General features: G+C 42.1%; 1 protein-coding gene across 3 annotated transcripts in view; it reads right to left on the reverse strand.

Moving 5' to 3' along the window:
- Positions 1 to 2,694: 2,694 nt before the first annotated feature.
- arhgef12b (Rho guanine nucleotide exchange factor (GEF) 12b) overlaps positions 2,695 to 19,087 on the reverse strand; it is a 102,704-nt gene continuing 86,311 nt past the window's right edge. For 2 of the 3 annotated variants that reach the window (XM_029699951.1, XM_029699953.1), the window contains 17 exons: positions 18,590 to 18,747; positions 17,625 to 17,771; positions 17,327 to 17,412; positions 16,961 to 17,086; positions 16,668 to 16,782; positions 14,898 to 14,998; positions 12,660 to 12,737; positions 12,413 to 12,488; positions 11,765 to 11,932; positions 10,938 to 11,025; positions 8,201 to 8,275; positions 7,961 to 8,055; positions 7,407 to 7,715; positions 6,870 to 7,241; positions 6,381 to 6,610; positions 5,159 to 5,231; positions 2,695 to 4,658 (listed from right to left, as the gene is read on the reverse strand). In XM_029699951.1, the coding sequence (XP_029555811.1) occupies positions 4,648 to 4,658; positions 5,159 to 5,231; positions 6,381 to 6,610; positions 6,870 to 7,241; positions 7,407 to 7,715; positions 7,961 to 8,055; positions 8,201 to 8,275; positions 10,938 to 11,025; positions 11,765 to 11,932; positions 12,413 to 12,488; positions 12,660 to 12,737; positions 14,898 to 14,998; positions 16,668 to 16,782; positions 16,961 to 17,086; positions 17,327 to 17,412; positions 17,625 to 17,771; positions 18,590 to 18,747 (2,308 nt within the window). In that variant the 3' untranslated portion in view covers positions 2,695 to 4,647. The remainder of the gene's footprint in view (positions 4,659 to 5,158; positions 5,232 to 6,380; positions 6,611 to 6,869; positions 7,242 to 7,406; positions 7,716 to 7,960; positions 8,056 to 8,200; positions 8,276 to 10,937; positions 11,026 to 11,764; positions 11,933 to 12,412; positions 12,489 to 12,659; positions 12,738 to 14,897; positions 14,999 to 16,667; positions 16,783 to 16,960; positions 17,087 to 17,326; positions 17,413 to 17,624; positions 17,772 to 18,589; positions 18,748 to 19,087) is intronic. The other variant, XM_029699952.1, reaches the window with a different exon arrangement.

Genomic DNA, 19,087 nt, shown 5'->3' on the forward strand with positions numbered 1-19,087 from the left:
TATAAATCCACTATAATTGAGAATTTCAATAAGCATTTCTCTACGGCTGGCCATGCTTTCCACCTGGCTACCCCTACCCCGGTCAACTTTCCAGCACCCTCAACAGCATCCCGCCAAAGCCCCCACCATTTCTCTTTCACCCAAATCCAGATAGCTGATGTTCTCAAACAGCTGCAAAATCTGGACCCATACAAATCAGCCGGGCTAGACAATCTGGACCCTCTCTTTCTAAAATTATCTGCTGAAATTGTTGCAACCCCTATTACTAGCCTGTTCAACCTCTTTCGTATCGTCTGAGATTCCCAAAGATTGGAAAGCTGCCGCGGTCATCCCCCTCTTCAAAGGGGGTGACACTCTAGACCCAAACTGTTACAGACCTACATCTATCCTACCCTGTCTTTCTAAGGTCTTTGAAAGCCAAGTTAACAAACAGATTACCGACCATTTCAAATATTTTCCGCTATGCAATCTGGTTTCAGAGCTGGTCATGGGTGCACCTCAGCCACGCTCAAGGTCCTAAACGACATCATAACCGTCATCGATAAGAGACATTACTGTGCAGCCGTATTCATCAACCTGGCCAAGGCTTTCGACTCTGTCAATCACCACATTCTTATTGGCAGACTCGACAGCCTTGGTTTCTCAAATGATTGCCTCGCCTGGTTTACCAACTACTTCTCTGATAGTGTTCAGTGTGTCAAATCGGAGCTCAGGTTGCCCAGGCCGTCGGAGATACAATCTTCGGCAAAATCATTCGCAAGGAGATTCCTGCAAAAATATTTTTCAATAAAATTCCATATTGCATTCTGTCATTTGGTTAAACCTGTACTCGATTGAAATGCAGTTTATGTTGGTTCAATCAGGAAGGATGGTCTGAATGGCTTGTCATTTTAAAATTAATCTAGTAAATTTAATATAATTCACATCGCTTCCTATCTCACAGCATAGTGTGTATCCATACTGTAGTGTTTATGTTCAAATCAAATCAAATTTTATTTGTCATGTGCGCTGAATACAACAGGTGTAGTAGACCTTACAGTGAAATGCTTACTTACAGGCTCTAACCAATAGTGCAAAAAAGGTATTAGGTGAACAATAGGTAGATAAAGAAATAAAACAACAGTATAAAGACATGCTATAAAAGTAGCGAGGCTATAAAAGTAGCGAGGCTACATACAGACACCGGTTAGTCGGGCTGATTGAGGTAGTATGTACATGTAGATATGGTTAAAGTGACTATATGATGAACAGAGAGTAGCAGTAGCGTACAAGAGGGGTTGGCGGGTGGTGGGTGGGACACAATGCAGATAGCCCGGTTAGCCAATGTGCGGGAGCAGACAGACACCGGTTAGTCAAGCTGATTGAGGTAGTATGTACATGTAGATATGGTTAAATTTCAGGCTGTATCATAACCGGACGTTTGAGAGTACCATCAGCGCGGCACAATTGGCCCAGCGTTGTTAGGGTTTGGCCGGGTTAGGCCGTCATTGTAAATAAGAATTTGTTCTTTACTGACTTGCCTAGTTAAAAAAAGGTAAAATATTTTTTTTTAATCTAAAACAAAATCAGCATAGCAGGTATCTAAACTCTGGATGGTGTACCTAATACACCGGCCAGTTTATTAGGTACACCATCCCGTTCACAAAAATGGATCGCTCCTACAGACATTGAGTCAAGTGGCCGTGGCTTGCTATATAAAGCCGGCAGACAGGCATCGAGGCATTCAGTTACTGTTCAAATGAATGTTAGAAGGGGCCAAACCAGTGACCTAAGTGACCTTGAGTGTGGTATGATTGTTGGTGTCAGGCACGCCGGACGGATCCAGTATCTCAGAAATGGCCGTCCTCCTGGGCTTTTCACACACGACAGTGTCTAGGGTTTCCCGAGAATCATGTGACAAATAAAAAACATCCAGTCAGCGGCAGTCCTTGTTGACAGTACCAACATTTTACAATTCAGATTGAAATCAGCTGATAAGATAAGTATTCACCCCCTGACCCAATACATATTAGAATGTCCTTATATGACTTGGTAAACAAACTGAAAGGGTGCATACTGCCACCTGAATTGTGTTATTTGAACAGTTATAAAACAGGTATAAAGCCAAGGTTGGTGATTTACTGCCACCTGCAGTTATGGAATGTTTGCTCACAAGTATAATTCAGTGGCTGATCCCTCCTCATGATCTGGATGGAATTATGTGATCCTTAACTCATGGGAAGTCTCACCCAGTTGACTTGTTCAAATGGTTTCAGTCCTCTATGGTGCTGTCCATGCTGAAACAGGCTTTTGGGCACTAGGGTCATCTATACATCTCTATGGATAAACTCTACAAGCGCATCGCCAACATAAATTCTATAGTGGACAGGGTACAACTCTAACCTGTGCCAGTGCTTTACTTCTCTCGGTTTTCCTTCGATTTTGACACTATCTTCTGTATGACAGAAAGATTACAGGTCAAACCATGGCCAACACGTCCATGCCAGACTGTTCAAAAATTAACCTTGACCATACCATACAGATACCCATCTTAAAACCCCAAAGAGCAAGCAATGCAGATGTAGAAGTACAGTGGCTAGGAAAAACTCCCTAGAATGCTCATTAAATGAAACATAAACATTCGTAACAAGAAGATATACCAAAATATACAGCAGTATTTTCACATCCAAGCACAGAGAATAACGCTCCACCATCAGTGTTTCCAGCAAGCTTCTTTAATGATATTTGAACATTTTAAGTTGTGTAGTTTTGGCCGATATTCCAAACTCATATTTCCCTCCCTTTACACAGGAAGATGAACTTTCCTTTCATTTTAAAACAATAGATCAGTCAAATTTAAATCTCTCACCTAAAATAACTATTTACGTTTTCAACAGAGCCAGAGACCATAATAATAGTGCTCACAATAATATAATAAAAATATAACGTCTAGACAAAAATAATAAAAAGACAGATTACATTTAATATTTTAGGGATACGTTGCAGTCTTATTCTCTCCTGGTTTTAGTAGTTTCTGTCAAAGTAATACATGATTGTATAATGTAGAAAGCAGGAGAGATTTTTTTTTTTTTTTAAAGATTGCTCTTATTTTAAGAGATGCAGTGTTTTTCATAACTGTTAGTCATTTTTTTTACATTTAAAATAGTCCATAGAAGTCCTTTTCATCCAAGAATCCAAGCCAAGTCTTCCGGCTGGTGAAAGTTATATATTTGTTGTGCCAGTCTTTTCTCAATCCAACCATAAAATTACACAGGTCCTGTGCTCTCACCCCAGAAGCTTATTTATGAGTTAAGGCTTCCTCAGTAGCTCGTACACAAAGGACGATGTACAGTAACGTAGAGAGTTTAGAGTTCCAAAAACAGAAAAATTGAAGGTATACAGAAACTGGGCAAAGAGCTGGGGGTGTTCCCTGACCCAGGAGGGTCCCTATCAATTAGGAATGGATGAATACTACATGACTTCAGAGGGAAGTCAATAACTCTAATGACAGACTGTCCTCTTGTATTTTGCTATATCACACCACGTGCTTCCCAAGAGCCACAACTCAAGCCAGAGGAGATACAGCCACACCAAAAGGTGAACAAATGGAGCCCCTACCGGTATACTGTTATCACCTCACCACCGACAGTGTATCACTGAAATATCTCTCGAGAAAATGGTCTTTGTCAATTTATTCTTTCACCATCTGCTGTGAACAAGACCAAGGCTTCATGCTAAGGATGCGGCTTAGCAAAGTGGACCAGTCTAGCAGACTGATCTAGTCCTTTTTTCTTGAGATCCACTAAATCACTTGAGGACCTATTAAAGGGAGAATCCTAACTTAAGGGAACATTTGACTTAAGTGGAAGTTACAATAGGATTCACCCCTAAGTGATTAAAGAATTACTTCAGGATGTCTTAAGATATCTAATGAAAATCTATCAAGGCTTTCAGTGTTGTAGGCATGATGGGGGGGTTCACTTAACATAGTATTACGTTTAGAAAAAACACTGATTAAACTTGCCATTTTTTGTTCTAGTGGAATTTGATCAATCATGAAATGATTCCAACTGAAGAGGTATGTATATTCACCACCCTCTCCACCCCGCATCTTCTGCACACTTCTCACTCTGCTAAGCCTTTGTCATGGTGGTCATCCAGGTCCAAACCATTAACCACAACATAGCAGTGCTTTAAGTTGGACTATAGCATCACGTACAGTTGTGTTTCTGACCCCCAATGGATATATTGAAAGTGGTGCGTTCCAAATGCTGAATGCACGTGAGCAATGGGAAGATGACACTCTTATCCACAGGAGGAGAAAGAAGATGCGGGGGTTGAAAAATAACTTCAATCCCTATCTACTAATACCCTGATGGTGGTGGTAGCCAGTACACTTTGAGCAGCACTTGTGTTAATTTCCAAAGTGGCGCGTTTTGGGGTGGAATGGTCCTAGTGAGAACGCTGTGTGAGTTGTGGCGTTCTTTTCCCTGATTGCCATTTGTGCCGGGGGGGGTCCCCTGATCGTTCCAGTCTCCACTGTGGGCCACAGCAGTATGGGAGGGGTGGGGGGCTGAGGTGGTGGGCCTCCAGTAGACAGGAAGAGGTGTCCCCCTCCGTGTCCCTCCTTTGTCCTCCTGTGGTGGAGGGGAAGGGGCTCTGTCATCACTAACTATTATCTGAAAAGCGAGAGAGACAACAAAAAGAGAAATAATGAACACATATTTTGATTTTGCTTTCCTCATCGTGTTTTTCTCTTTGATATCTGACCACAAAACGTATACTTATGATAACCAACAACACATCTGGTTTGAAGTTGTGATACGTATTCTGTTTATTGTCCCGTGTGTGCGGTTTACTCAAACTTCAATGCTTGCAGAAATAACTATGTATCGGTGGAGCACAAGATATATCTACGCGTATGTACTCCAAAGCCCTTTCAAGCATCCTGTGCATGTGAACTACTGTTGTATCTGTTCATGATCGGTAAAGTATCAGGGTGCGTCCCAAATGGCACCTTCTTCCCTATAAATTGCACTACTTTTGACCAGGGCCCATAGAGCTCTCAAAAGTAGTGCAATTTATAGGGAAGAAGGTGCCATTTGGGACGCACCCTGATACTTTACTGATAAAGAGTACAGAGTGTCATATGGGATGCAGTATCAATAATTCACAGTACCTTTGGTCTCCTCTGTGTCAGTAGCTGTTTCAGTCAGCCTTTGGCGCAGTTCATTATACTTGGTCTCCACTTCCTGAAAGCAGATTGTTGACAGAAACTTAGCTCTGGTTGAACATACAGATGGAGAAAATTAGTGTATGGGTGGATGGCCCCATACAGTAAAAAAATATAATAGTATGGGCAAACGGGCAGATTGACAAACAGATGTCTTGATCATGCCGCGTGAGCGACTGCATGATAGACATTGAATAACTTTACCTATAAAGCCCTTCTCATACATTTCACTCAAACTGTGAGTTCTGGGCCGAAGATGCCCTGAGGCACACATCAAAGATCAGCTAAGAACAAAAAACTGACCTTAGCATTTGAAGCCAAGTCTGATTTATCTGAAATCTTTCAAATACTTTAAAGCTGCAATATGTCACTTTTTGGGCGATCTGACCAAATTCACATAGAAATATGAGTTATAGATATGTCATTCTCATTGAAAGCAAGTCTAAGACGCGGTAGATCTGTTCTATGTGCGCCATTTCTATGCTTCACATTCTCAAGTTTCGTCTTTTACTTTCAGTTTTGTACACTAGGTTAAACAGCTGAAAATTTCACAACGGTTTAGATGGTACAATTATTCTCTACACTATACTTGCTTGTTTTGTCACAAACTGAAATTAGGCGAACTATTAGAATATTAGGAACCAGGAAATGGCGCAGCAATTTCTGCATAGTGCACTTTTAAGCGCTTACTCTAGCCTGCCTGAAGTGCTAAATGGGCGTGGTTTGCCATTTTGGGACTATTCTAATTGGTCTAAGTCAGGCATACTCAATCAACCACGTAAAGTCTTTTAAAGGGATACTTTGGGATTTTGGCAATGAGGCACTTTAACTACTTCCCCAGAGTCAGATGAACTCGTGGATACCATTTTTATTTCTCTGCGTGCTGTTTGAATTAAGTTGCTAACTAGCGCCATGCAAGCAGATAACCATAGACTGCCAGTTATTGTGCTAAGACTGATTAGCATTGGCACGTGAAACTACCTCTAACTTCCTTCATACTGGACACAGAGATATAAAAACGGTATCCACAAGTTCATCGAACTGTGGGGAAGTAGATAAAGGGCATCATTGCCAAAATCCCGAGGTAATGATTTCAAATAGTATTTGAACCCAGGTCTGATCTAGGGGGAGAAACTTTATGTTACTTAAAGGGGGGTTAATTGTGTACCTTCAGGTGCTGCAGGTTGGCCTGGAGCAGGCGGATGTGGGTCATGACCTGGCGGCTGAGGTTGGGGCCGGCACCCCCTGTCTGCGAGGATGAGGAGAGCAGCTTCTTCAGGTCGATGTCCGGGCCCCATTGGGCCCCACCCCCCCCGCCGCCCTCGCCACCCGCCTGACCGTCATTGTCCGTGCTGCTCTCCCCCGAGGCCCCGTAGCCCTCCAGGACCATGTAACTGCCTGGGGAGGGAGGGAAAGAGAAATGAGGAGGGGGAGGGAGAGAGTTGGAAATGGGTAAGTTATGCCCACCTGAGTACTTTAACTTTCACAATTAAAAAGAAAGAACCTCAAACATGCATTAAGATGATTTATTATAAAACATCAGATATAGGAACAACATGCTATAAAAGCAACAGGATATCCTAACTTCCACTTAAGTAGAATTAGAACTTGGTCTCCTATTGACATCAATTCATGACTAAGTGAAATTCTACTTAACCTAAGGGGTGAATCCCCTGCCGCTTTTCTGCCTTGAATGTCCCAGTTGGCTCACCGTAGTCCTCGGAAGTCTCAAAGAAACCTGTGTCCCCAGACGGGAGTTCATTGGACCCCGGGGCCCCCTCCTCCCCTCCTGCCTCGGTCTTCTCCGAGGCGCCGTTCTCCGAAGAGCCAGTAGAGGGTACTGCTACGCTGCTCGGGGCCGAGGTACTGTTGTTGTCCTCGGGGCCCCTCAGGGACGTGGTCCTCAGCAGGCGGCCCCCAGGGGCTCGGCCCTTCCTCTGCTCCTTTTCTTTCCCCTTCTCTTTGTCCTTGTCGCTGCCCTCTGCTCTGCTCGTCATGTGGTTGAGAAGGACCTGCCTCAGGGCTGCCACTGGGATAAGGAGAGAGAGTCAGCGTGGCTACAGGGTCATGTTCATTAGGCTACGAAGAAACACTCATTTTCGGTTTCCGTTGCAAAACATTTAGTGTGCCATTCAATGTGTCATTCTATCACTCTATGTGACATATTGGTCTAAGGCTAAGGCAGTGAACTCACAGGTTCTTAGGGCCTCCTCGGCTCTGGAGGGGGGCATGCCAAAGGCGTCATCGGGCTCCTCCTCGCCGATGGCGATGCCCCGGCGTGTCCTCTCCTGGAGGAAGGGCAGTCTGTCTGCCAGCTCTCCATCCAGAAACGCTTCAACTTCCTCCTCATCTACCTCCTCCACTTCCTCCTCCTCTTCTTGTTCTTCTCTTCTGTCTGGCAGTGGCGAGTCCTCTTCTTCCTCATCGTCTGATTTGACACCATCAAATGGGTTGGTCGATGTGGGTGTGGGTTGCAGACCCGGCAAGGAAATTACGTCTTTTTCTAGGGGACACAGACACATTGGGTAATGAAGGTGTGTTACAGCTGCATGAAGAATAGTCAAACTCACATAGCTTTCATAGGGTAGATGTTTTTTTTGAATTGTTAGATACTACTACAATGTTGGAGCTAGGAACACAAGCTTTTCGCTACACCCGCAATAACATCTGCTAAATATGTGTATGTCACCAATAACATTTGATTTGATGAGATTTTTGAAAATGTATTAAATGTCTAGTTATTGATACCTGGGGACTGGGTACATCCCATGGAGGTGCGCTCAGGGTCTTTGTTCAGTTTGGGCATCCCCGTGCTGATAATCTCCACTGCGTCTCGCTCCACACTGCAACACACATGCCAAACGCATGCACGCACACACAAACGTAAATGAGAAACTAGAGCGATGTGCTTTTTTTCAATTGGAAAGCAGAGTGTATAAAAGTACATATAAAATATATATAAAAAGCCAACAAGGCCAGTGAACTCACTCGGTCTGAAGTAAAGGTATGATGTGTGTTTTCGTCTTCATGGTTTCTGCGCTCTGCGTTATCAGACACTGCCACCTAGTGGATGGAAGAAGTTAATGAGAAACAGACCAACCATAGAAATAGAAAGAGAGCCCATCCCGTCTTTCTGGGAAGTGCACCATCTACAGTGCCTTCAGAAAGTTTTCACACCAATTTACTTTTTCCACATTTTGTTGTTACAAAGTGGGACTAAAATTGATTTAATTTTTATTTTTGGCCAACAAGCTACACAAAACGTATAAAAAATGTATGAAAAAATATTAAATCTTGATTAGATAACTATTCACCACCCTGAGACAATACAGGTTAGAAACACCTTTGGCAGCGATTACAGCTGTGATTCTTTTTGGGTATGTCTCTAAGAGATTTGCACACCTGGATTGTAAAATATTTGGCCATTATTCTTTTTTAAATTCTTCAAGCTCTGTCAAGTTGGTTGTTGATCATGCTATGAAGCTACTTTCAAGTTTTGATATAGATTTTCAAGCTAATTTAAGTTAAAACTATAATGTGCTGTATTCCCAAAATTGTATTTCTTTGCCACATTTTTTACAGTATTATTTAAGTGCCTTATCGCAAACAGGATGCATGCATGTTTTGGAATATTTTTATTCTGTACAGGCTTCATTCTTTTCACTCTTTCATTTAGGTTAGTATTAAAGGTCCACAATGCACACACATCCCTGGGTCGCTCCTCTTTTCACTTTGCTGCAGCTAGCGACTGGAACAAGCTGCAACAAACACTCAAACTGGAACGTTTTATCTCAATCTCTTCATTCAAAGACTCAATCATGGACACTCTTACTGTCAGTTGTGGCTGCTTTGCGTGATGTATTGTTGCCTCTACCTTCTTGCTCTTTGTGCTGTTGTCTGTGCCCAAAAATGTTTGTACCATGTTTTGTGCTGCTACCATGTTGTCATGTTCTGTTTCTACCATGCTGTGTTGTAATGTGTTGCTGCCTTGTTACAGTATGTTGTTGTCTTAGGTCTCTCTTTATGTAGTGTTGTCTCTCTTGTCGTGATGTGTTTTGTCATATATATATTACATACATACTCACACTACCATTCAAAAGTTTGGGTTCACTTAGAAATGTCCTTGTTTTTAAAAGAAAAGCACATTTTCTGTCCATTAAAATAACATCAAATTGATCAGAAATACAGTGTAGACATTGTTAATGTTGTAAATGACTATTGTAGCTGGAAACAGCTGATTTAAAACATTTTTTTTAATGGAATATCTACATAGGCAAACAGAGGCCCATTATAATCAACCATCACTCCTGTGTTCCAATGGCACGTTGTGTTAGCTAATCCAAGTTTATCATTTTAAAAGGATAATTGATGATTAGAAAACCCTTTTGCAATTATGTTAGCACAGCTGAAAACTGTTGTTCTGATTAAAGAAGCAAAAAAACTGGCCTTGTTTAGACTATTGAGTATCTGGAGCATCAGCATTTGTGGGTTCGATTACAGGCTCAAAATGGCCAGAAACAAATAACTTTCTTCTGAAACTCGTCAGTCTATTCTTGTTCTGAGAAATAAAGGCTATTCCATGCGAGAAATTGCCAAGAAACTGAAGATCTCGTACAACGCTGTGTACTACTTCTTTCACAGAACAGCACAAACTATCTCTAACCAGAATAGAAAGAGGAGTGGGGGCCCCCAGTGCACAACTGAGAAGCCCAGCATCCCGGAGTCGCCTCTTCACTGTTGACGTTGAGACTGGTGTTTTGCGGGTTCTATTTAATGGAGCTGCCAGTTGAGGATTTGTGAGGCGTCTGTTTCTCAAACTAGACACTGTAATGTACTTCTCCTCCATGAGCAGTTTTCTTCCTCTCCGTCAACTGAGTTAGGAAGGACGCCTGTATCTTTGTAGTGTATTGATACACCAACCAAAGTGTAATTAAAAACTTCACCATGCTCAAAGGGATATTCAGCATCAACCAATAGGTGCCCCTCTTTGCGAGGCATTTAAAAATCTTCCTGTTTTTTGTGCTTGAATCAGAGCTTGAAAATCACATACTCGATTGAGGGACCTTACAGATCATTGTATGTGTAGGGTACAGAGATCATTTTAACCAAATTATGTGACTTGTTAAGCACATTTTTACTTGTGAACTTATTTAGGCCTGCCATAACAAAGGGGTTGAATATTTCTATTTATTATGGATCCCCATTCGCTTCTGCCAAGGGGTCCAGCAAAATTAAGGCAATTATACCATTTTAAAAACATTACAATACATTCAGAAAAGATTTCACAACACATTAAGTGTGTGCCCTCAGGAAAACCTGGGAATACTTATTGACTGAATACATTTAATTGAATTGTTATTCATTTCAAGGGGTATTGTGTGTAGATCAGTGACAGAAAATCTACATTTAATCCAATTGAAATTCAGGCTGTGACAACAAAATGTGGAGAAAACAAAGGGGTGGGTATACTTTCTGAAGGCAATGTATCTCTTTGAGAGCAACTTAGCTTGGAGGGACCAAGCAAATCCAGATTTTTCTGAAATCTTGGTTGGAGGATTCTGTCCCTGCTTATTCTCCCCTGGAATCCTTCACCTGGGATTTCTGGAAAACCTGGGAACTTTTGGAAAGTGTCCAGAATTTTGCAATCCAAGTTCCAGCCAGGTAACAACTAAATGGGATGCTTGAATAAAGTTACTTTGGGATGAAAATGAGCAGACAGACTTACGTTCTTTGCTCGGACACGGTCTGGGCCATCAGCTCGTAGATCTGGGCTCCGTTGTCGGACATAGACAGCACAAAGAAGGACTTGTTGTCTGACAGGAGAAGAGGCAATATCATTAGAGCATACAGTTTATTATATTGACAGTCTTCTATGTTGTCTTTACTATGTTGTCTTTCCTCTCCAAAGTCCACTAGATATAGCCTGGTCCCAGATCTGTTTGAGCTGTATTGCCAACTCCAATTTAGCCTGGTCACGTCAGTAAAACAGAATGTGAGCTATTGCAAGATCAGGCAGGTTCCAAAATGCTTACGCCAATAGTCACTGTCATGCCAAACATGGTGGTTGGCAAGACTGCACAAGCAGATCTGGGACCAGGCTACCACAAATATGTTGCTTGAAGCAATTTGATAAGATATGATTCCAGGAGCCTTTTCAGTGGGATGCAACATTCAGAACGTGACAGATGGAAAAGTAACAAATAGAGCAATAACTATTTATATCTGATTTTTTTTTAAAAACATTTCACACTAAATAACCCCCTTAAAAGGGAAATAAGCAGTTGCTACATACATTTGATTGATTCTTCAAGAATATAACTTATAAATGCCTCATGAGCTTAGTTAAACTGTCGTACCCCTTCAAAACCCAAAATAAAGTTTGTGGTTAAAACTATAATGTTGATACAATGGATTGTCAGTCCTTGCATCCATAGCTCTGTCTATGAATTTGAAGGTGGTTACATTTCTCAAGCCCCATCCCTTAGCGTTTTACTGAAACATAAACTAGGGAAAACGCTTTGTTATTGTTAGAACTGAACTGAATGGACACACCGGTGGCTACCGAGCGCACCAGCACGGTGTTGAGGTTGATGATGGGGCTGAAGATGTGCTTGGTGTCGGCGGTGCCCGCCAAGTTCTTGCTGTGGCACTTGAGGACCAACCGCTCGTCCTGCTTCTGCAGCAGCACCAGGATATCCTCCAGGAGCAGCGTGTACAGCTCTGAGGGCACAGGAGGAAGTTCAAGTTAACACTTTTTTTTTTTATAACAAAATGGCAGTCACAGACACTGAAATACATGGATAAACACAATTGAAATTCATGACAACATGACTCAAGTTTTGTTGATTCATTGGTATGGCATGGGGAACGTTTTGCATCTCTCAGTCCTGGCATTTGGTATAGAGAGAAGATGGTTTACAACACACAGAAAAGCACTTACAATCAACAGGACAAGCTAGTCCTCATGTGGGCTAAAACTACTATAGCATGTGAACCCTGGGTCTTCTTCTCAGTCTTCTATTGTATGTTGTAGTCTACTTAGCTTTTCAGCATTGGATGAGGACAACTCTAGCGTACCAAAGGGCTAAGCTAAAAATGGAAATAGCAATTGTCCTAAAGGTAAAAAATTATAAATTATTCTCTACATGATCAACATTTCTACACCGCTAAAACACATTCTGTTGAATTATGGGTACGTACCGATGGTCTTGTCTTTGTTGACCTTCCAGGAGAGAGGTCCCTCGTGCACCATCTTCTTCTTGGTCAGGTCTAGACTCTACACACACGCACATGCACATACGCACATGCACGCACACACGTCAGAACAGGCACCTTTCTACAGCTTTAAGCCAATGGGGGTTCTTGTCAATGAGAATATGTCCAATTAACTTCCCTGGTCAAATAACGGTAAATGCATGTAAATAAATGGAGACACAAGTAGTCTCACCTTGAACTCTGAGATCATTGGGTTCTCACTCTGTTTGAGTGAGGACAGGTCCAGGCGTCTCTGGTAGTCCTCTAACCTCTGTAGGGAGAGGAGCACACACACTTACCAGCACTGGCTAGGCAGTATACAGTTAGAACACTCATTTAATAGGATCTAAATGCTATTCAGTCCCTTAGCTGATATATTCTGGTAGAAAGGTGGCAGGCATAAGAGTTGCACTGTTTACTACTTTTTGCATTAATAGAGTTCAGACAGGAAACTCACATATTCCTTTAACCATTTAAGAAACAAAAATAGATGACAAAATATTTGGTATTGGTGTTTGGCTCTGCTCCTTCATGGGAGCTGACTGCCAGGGTCATGTGTCCCTTATTACTATTACAATACAGGCAGTGAGTGAGATATATCAATCCCCTGATGGGGAAACAAGCAGAACCAAATAGGTGGAGGCTGGGGTTGTGCTAGGCTAGCAGAAAACAGACAATACATAGCAGGTGGCAGCAATAGTTACAGCAGCAGCAATAAAAACAGCAAAGAAAAGCCAATCACATAGCTTAGCAGAGGAACTGGTCAACTTAAATACAGTGCCTTGCAAAAGTATTCATCCCCTTGGTGTTTTTCCTAAATGGTTGCATTAAAACCTGTGATTTAAATTTATTTTTATTTGGATTTCATGTAATGGACATACACAAAATAGTCCAAATTGGTGAAATGAAATGAAAAAATAAAAAAAAATAAAATGTTTAAACCTAAAAGTGGTGCGTGCATATGTTATAAGCCCCTTTGCTATGAAGCCCCTAAATAAGATCTGGTGCAACCAATTACCTTCAGAAGGTGCATGTTTAGATTCCAATTTGTAAGTCGCTCTGGATAAGAGCGTCTGCTAAATGACTTAAATGTAAATGTAAATGCACACAGGTGGACTTTATTTAAATAAGTGTCACATGATCCGTCACCTGATCTCAGTATATATTTAAAATTATATGGCACCACAACAAACCTGCCAAGAGAGGGCCGCCCACCAAAACTCACGGACCAGGCAAGGAGGGCATTAATCAGAGAGGCAACAAAGAGACCAAAGATAACCCTGAAGGAGTTACAAACCTCCACAGCGGAGATTGGAGTATCTGTTCATAGGACCACTTTAAGCCGTACACTCCACAGAGCTGGGCTTTATAGAAGAGTGGCCAGAAAAAAGCCATTGCTTAAAGAAAAAAATAAGCAACACGTTTGGTGTTTTCCAAAAGGCATGTGGTAGACTCCTCAAACATATGGAAGAAGGTACTCTGGTCAGATGAGACTAAAATTGAGATTTTTGGCCATCAAGGAAAATGCTATGTCTGGCGCAAACCCAACACCTCTCATCACCCTTAGAACACCAACCCCACAGTGAAGCATGGTGGTGGCAGCATCATGCTGTGGGGATGTTTTTCATCGGCAGGGACTGGGAAACTGATCAGAATTGAAGGATGGTGCTAAATACTGGGAAATTCTTGAGGGAAACCCGTTTCAGTCTTCCAGAGATTTGAGACTGGGACAGCGGTTCACCTTCCAGCAGGACAATGGTCCTAAGCATACTGTTAAAGCAACACTCGAGTGGTTTAAGGGGAAACATTTAAATGTCTTGGAATGGCCTAGTCAAAGCCCAGACCTCAATTCAATTGAGAATCTGTGGTATGAATTAAAATTGCTCTACATCAGAGGGACCCATCCAACTTGAAGGAGCTGGAGTAGTTTGCCTTGAAGAATGGGCAAAAATCCCAGTGGCTAGATGTGCCAAGCTTATAGAGATATACCCCAAGAGACTTGCAGCTGTAATTGCTGCAAAAGGTGTCTCTACAAAGTATTGACTTTGGGGGGTGAAAAGTTATGCACTTATTTCTTGTTTGTTTTACAATAAAAAATATTTTGCATCTTCAAAGTGGTAGGCATGTTGTGTAAATCAAATGATACAACCCCCCCAAAAATCTATTTTAATTCCAGGTTGTAAGGCAACAAAATAGGGAAAATGCCAAGGGGGGTGAATACTTTTGCAAGCCACTGTAGACAGCCATATTAAGGTAGGAAGTGTTTGAATCCCATTGAATCTGAACTGGTTTCGCTTAATTTAGCTTGCAAGTGTCCCACAGTTTTCAATTGAAACGTGGCTGCACCATGACAACTGTTGGTGTAGCCAGATGTGTGCATGTGTTCACCATGTGTCTAGTCCCATTGGGTGTCCTCTCCATAGACAGTTACCTGTTTGTTCTCTGCCTCTTTCACTGTCTGGTTGACATAGTTGAGGATCGTCCTGCAGCACTCCCCGGCCCTCTTCACTTTGTCCCTCTCCTCTGCATCCTCTGTCAGGCAAAAAAACAAACAAGCAGATGATATCAGTCTCATGGAGTGGACCAAATAAGTGCACAACAAAAACCCACGTGCACGAGAATGTGAAGGCATGATGATGATGACGGATTCATTTACAGCCTAATCTCTCGTGGAGAGACTACGTAACCATATCTTAGTTCTGGGTAAACCAAGATTATTTACAGCCTAATCTCTCGTGGAGAGACTACGTAACCATATCTTAGTTCTGGGTAAACCAAGATTATTTACAGCCTAATCTCTCGTGGAGAGACTACGTAACCATATCTTAGTTCTGGGTAAACCAAGATTATTTACAGCCTAATCTCTCGTGGAGAGACTACGTAACCATATCTTAGTTCTGGGTAAACCAAGATTATTTACAGCCTAATCTCTCGTGGAGAGACTACGTAACCATATCTTAGTTCTGGGTAAACCAAGATTATTTACAGCCTAATCTCTCGTGGAAAGACTACGTAACCATATCTTAGTTCTGGGTAAACCAAGATTATTTACAGCCTAATCTCTCGTGGAGAGACTACGTAACCATATCTTAGTTCTGGGTAAACCAAGATTATTTACAGCCTAATCTCTCGTGGAGAGACTACGTAACCATATCTTAGTTCTGGGTAAACCAAGATTATTTACAGCCTAATCTCTCGTGGAGAGACTACGTAACCATATCTTAGTTCTGGGTAAACCAAGATTATTTACAGCCTAATCTCTCGTGGAGAGACTACGTAACCATATCTTAGTTCTGGGTAAACCAAGATTATTTACAGCCTAATCTCTCGTGGAGAGACTACGTAACCATATCTTAGTTCTGGGTAAACCAAGATTATTTACAGCCTAATCTCTCGTGGAGAGACTACGTAACCATATCTTAGTTCTGGGTAAACCAAGATTATTTACAGCCTAATCTCTCGTGGAGAGACTACGTAACCATATCTTAGTTCTGGGTAAACCAAGATTATTTATAGCCTAATCTCTCGTGGAGAGACTACGTAACCATATCTTAGTTCTGGGTAAACCAAGATTATTTACAGCCTAATCTCTCGTGGAGAGACTACGTAAACATATCTTAGTTCTGGGTAAACCAAGATTATTTACAGCCTAATCTCTCGTGGAGAGACTACGTAACCATATCTTAGTTCTGGGTAAACCAAGATTATTTACAGCCTAATCTCTCGTGGAGAGACTACGTAAACATATCTTAGTTCTGGGTAAACCAAGATTATTTACAGCCTAATCTCTCGTGGAGAGACTACGTAAACATATCTTAGTTCTGGGTAAACCAAGATTATTTACAGCCTAATCTCTCGTGGAGAGACTACGTAAACATATTTTAGTTCTGGGTAAACCAAGATTATTTATAGCCTAATCTTCATGCAATTTTTGACAGATTTTACAATCTTTGGTTGTAAAGGTTTGAGTAGCTAAATCTGCTTTCCTTTAGTTCAGTCATTTTATAAAACATTAAAAGATAATTTGGCTTGGAAATACATCCCTCTTTAATCAACCATTACAAAGAAATGCAATACTTATCTCCCAACAGATGGACACAGAGAGAGATGAAACGTAATCCAAATTATTTTCAGGCCAATGTCTCAAACTTTATTAGTTGTGTGGATAGACTGTGTTTTATAGTGGTGTTGTCTACTGTACCTGTGTACTTGGCTATGCTCTCCAGCAGTAGTGGATACTTGGTCAGCCTCTGCATCTCCACTGGAATGATATCCTTCAGCTGCAGCCTGCGACACAGACGGTTGCTCTCAGCCTCCTACAGGATGAGAGAGACACACCCGAGTCAGTACTAGTCACTCACTCCAGATCAAATGGTCAATCTTACGACATCACAATGACGAAAGCCAGTTTTTTTCCTTTAGAGATGCAACCCATGAACAGTAGAATAGTATAGTATAGTATAGTATAGTATAGTATAGTATAGTATGTCGTACCTGCATGAAGGAGGTGAAGCGCTGGTCTTTCTTCTGCCGGGTCTTGATGAGTTCCAGGGCAAAGGGCTGGTTACTGCAGAAGGTACCCACCGCCCGCTTGATCTTCTCCTCCTCGTCATCACTAAACTACACACATGCACACAGGGACATGGTAACATGCGCACACACATACGCACAGGGGGACATGGAAACACAGGGACACAGAAAAGGACACAGACACACACACACACGTGCACACAGCAATGTTAGCAATGGCTTTTGGATGTAATACTCCCCGTCTCCTGCAGTGACTGAAAATAGATCCCAAAATGCCCATAGGGCTCTGGTCAAAAGTAGTGCACTATAAAGGGAATAGTCTTCTCTTACCCAAGCTAGTAGATCATCTCCTATCAGGTCTATCACTGACGTCTCGTTCTTCTTCCGAATGACCGTCATCTGTTCCGTTATCCACACTGTAGGGAGGAAGAGAAAAGTCAGGGAAAAGAGGTCATTTGTTTGAGAATAGGTGAATTTCAATGATTTAGGAAGTTAAAATTCTAGTTGTGTAAATTAGAATTATCCCTGAGAGAGGAGTTTGACTGTAGCTTTGAAGAGGAAGCCCCGTGGTGAGTATAGCTAGCATTGCACACACACAGAGACACAGACACACACACACACAGCGTACCGTGTAGCTGGACAATCTCCTCTAGGTTAGTGAAGATGTGTTTAATGTCTCCAGGAGGCAGGATGCTTTCTCGGGTTAGTTTCTGGCAGAACACGTTATCCAGCACCTTCAACATCCTCAGGTGTGCTCGCTCTGTGTAGAAGAGCTCTGTGGAGACGCACACATTCAGACCCACAGAATTAAACAGAACAAGATAGCTGCCATTATCAGCCCATTCCAAAGCTATGCAGGTCTATGACATCAGCCACTAGTAGAGGGTTTCCCAAACTCGGTCCTCGGGACCCCAAGGGTTGCACGTATTGGTTTTTGCCCAAACACTACACAGCTGATTCAAATAATAAACTCATCTAGCTTTGATACTTTGAATCAGCTGTGTAGTGTTTGGGCAAAAACCTAAACGTGCACCCCTTGGGGTCCTGAGGACCGAGTTTGGGAAACGCTGCTCTATCGTATCTCTATGGTCAGACCGTCATAAGACAGGTGGAACCCATTGTCTTCCGACAGATGGTGCCATTCTAACGCGCCCGCAGACGGCTGTCACGCTACCTGAAGTAAGACAATGAGGTGGAACCAAGATTTTCATTTGGGATTGCAGATTTCCTGGTATATCAGGATCTACGCAACATAGAATTTGGAGACTTTTCTACGAAAACGTCACACAAACTTTTGCGACTTGTTGTGGTTTATTTAGCTAGTGGACTCACCATCACTGATAATCATGATGAAAGAGTTCACCACTTGACTTGAATGGACACAGTAGACTTGGTCATAGACAGACTCAAATAATCAATAAGGTTTAGGTAAGGCTGGGGCGGTATAAAAATCTAAAGGACAAATTCTAATACAGCGCATCATATTTGCCATCTCAAAGCATGAAACTACTTTGAATATTCAACAGCTATCTATCTGTATGATTGATCCCCAGACTGTACAGTATGTGGAGCCAAAATGGCCACCGGCCTCACCGTTGATGACTTCCTGTCTTTTGATCTCCTGTGGCGTCAGGCCCGCCAGGACCTCTCGGCTAACCAGCGCTTGCCAGTTGGGAGGGTCCTGCTCGCACTCGATCTCGTTCCCCTGGTCGTCCTCACTCGGCACATCCCCACAGCCTAACCCGTCCATCCTGACATGAAAACAATAAGTCTCTGATGATGACACCTGGATTGTGTTCATTAGGGCATGCAGTGGAAAAATGTTTTGCAATGGAAAATTAAAAAGAGTGTTTCTTATTGGACAAATGTTCAGATAGTCCAACCCTGTTTCAGTTAATTTTCTTAAATTTGGTTTAATTTAACTTTTATTTATCCAGGAAGTCCCGTTGAGATCAGAAGACCTCTTTTACAAGAGAGACCTGGTGCTTAATGAACACGGCCCTGGGCCCACTTAAACAACACTAAAGCGAAACTCTACGATTGATGCAGATGCGATTGATGCAGATGCAGATGTCAACCCTGTAATAATGG

This window comes from Salmo trutta, chromosome 19, assembly GCF_901001165.1.
Source record: "Salmo trutta chromosome 19, fSalTru1.1, whole genome shotgun sequence".
NCBI classification, from domain to species: domain Eukaryota; kingdom Metazoa; phylum Chordata; class Actinopteri; order Salmoniformes; family Salmonidae; genus Salmo; species Salmo trutta.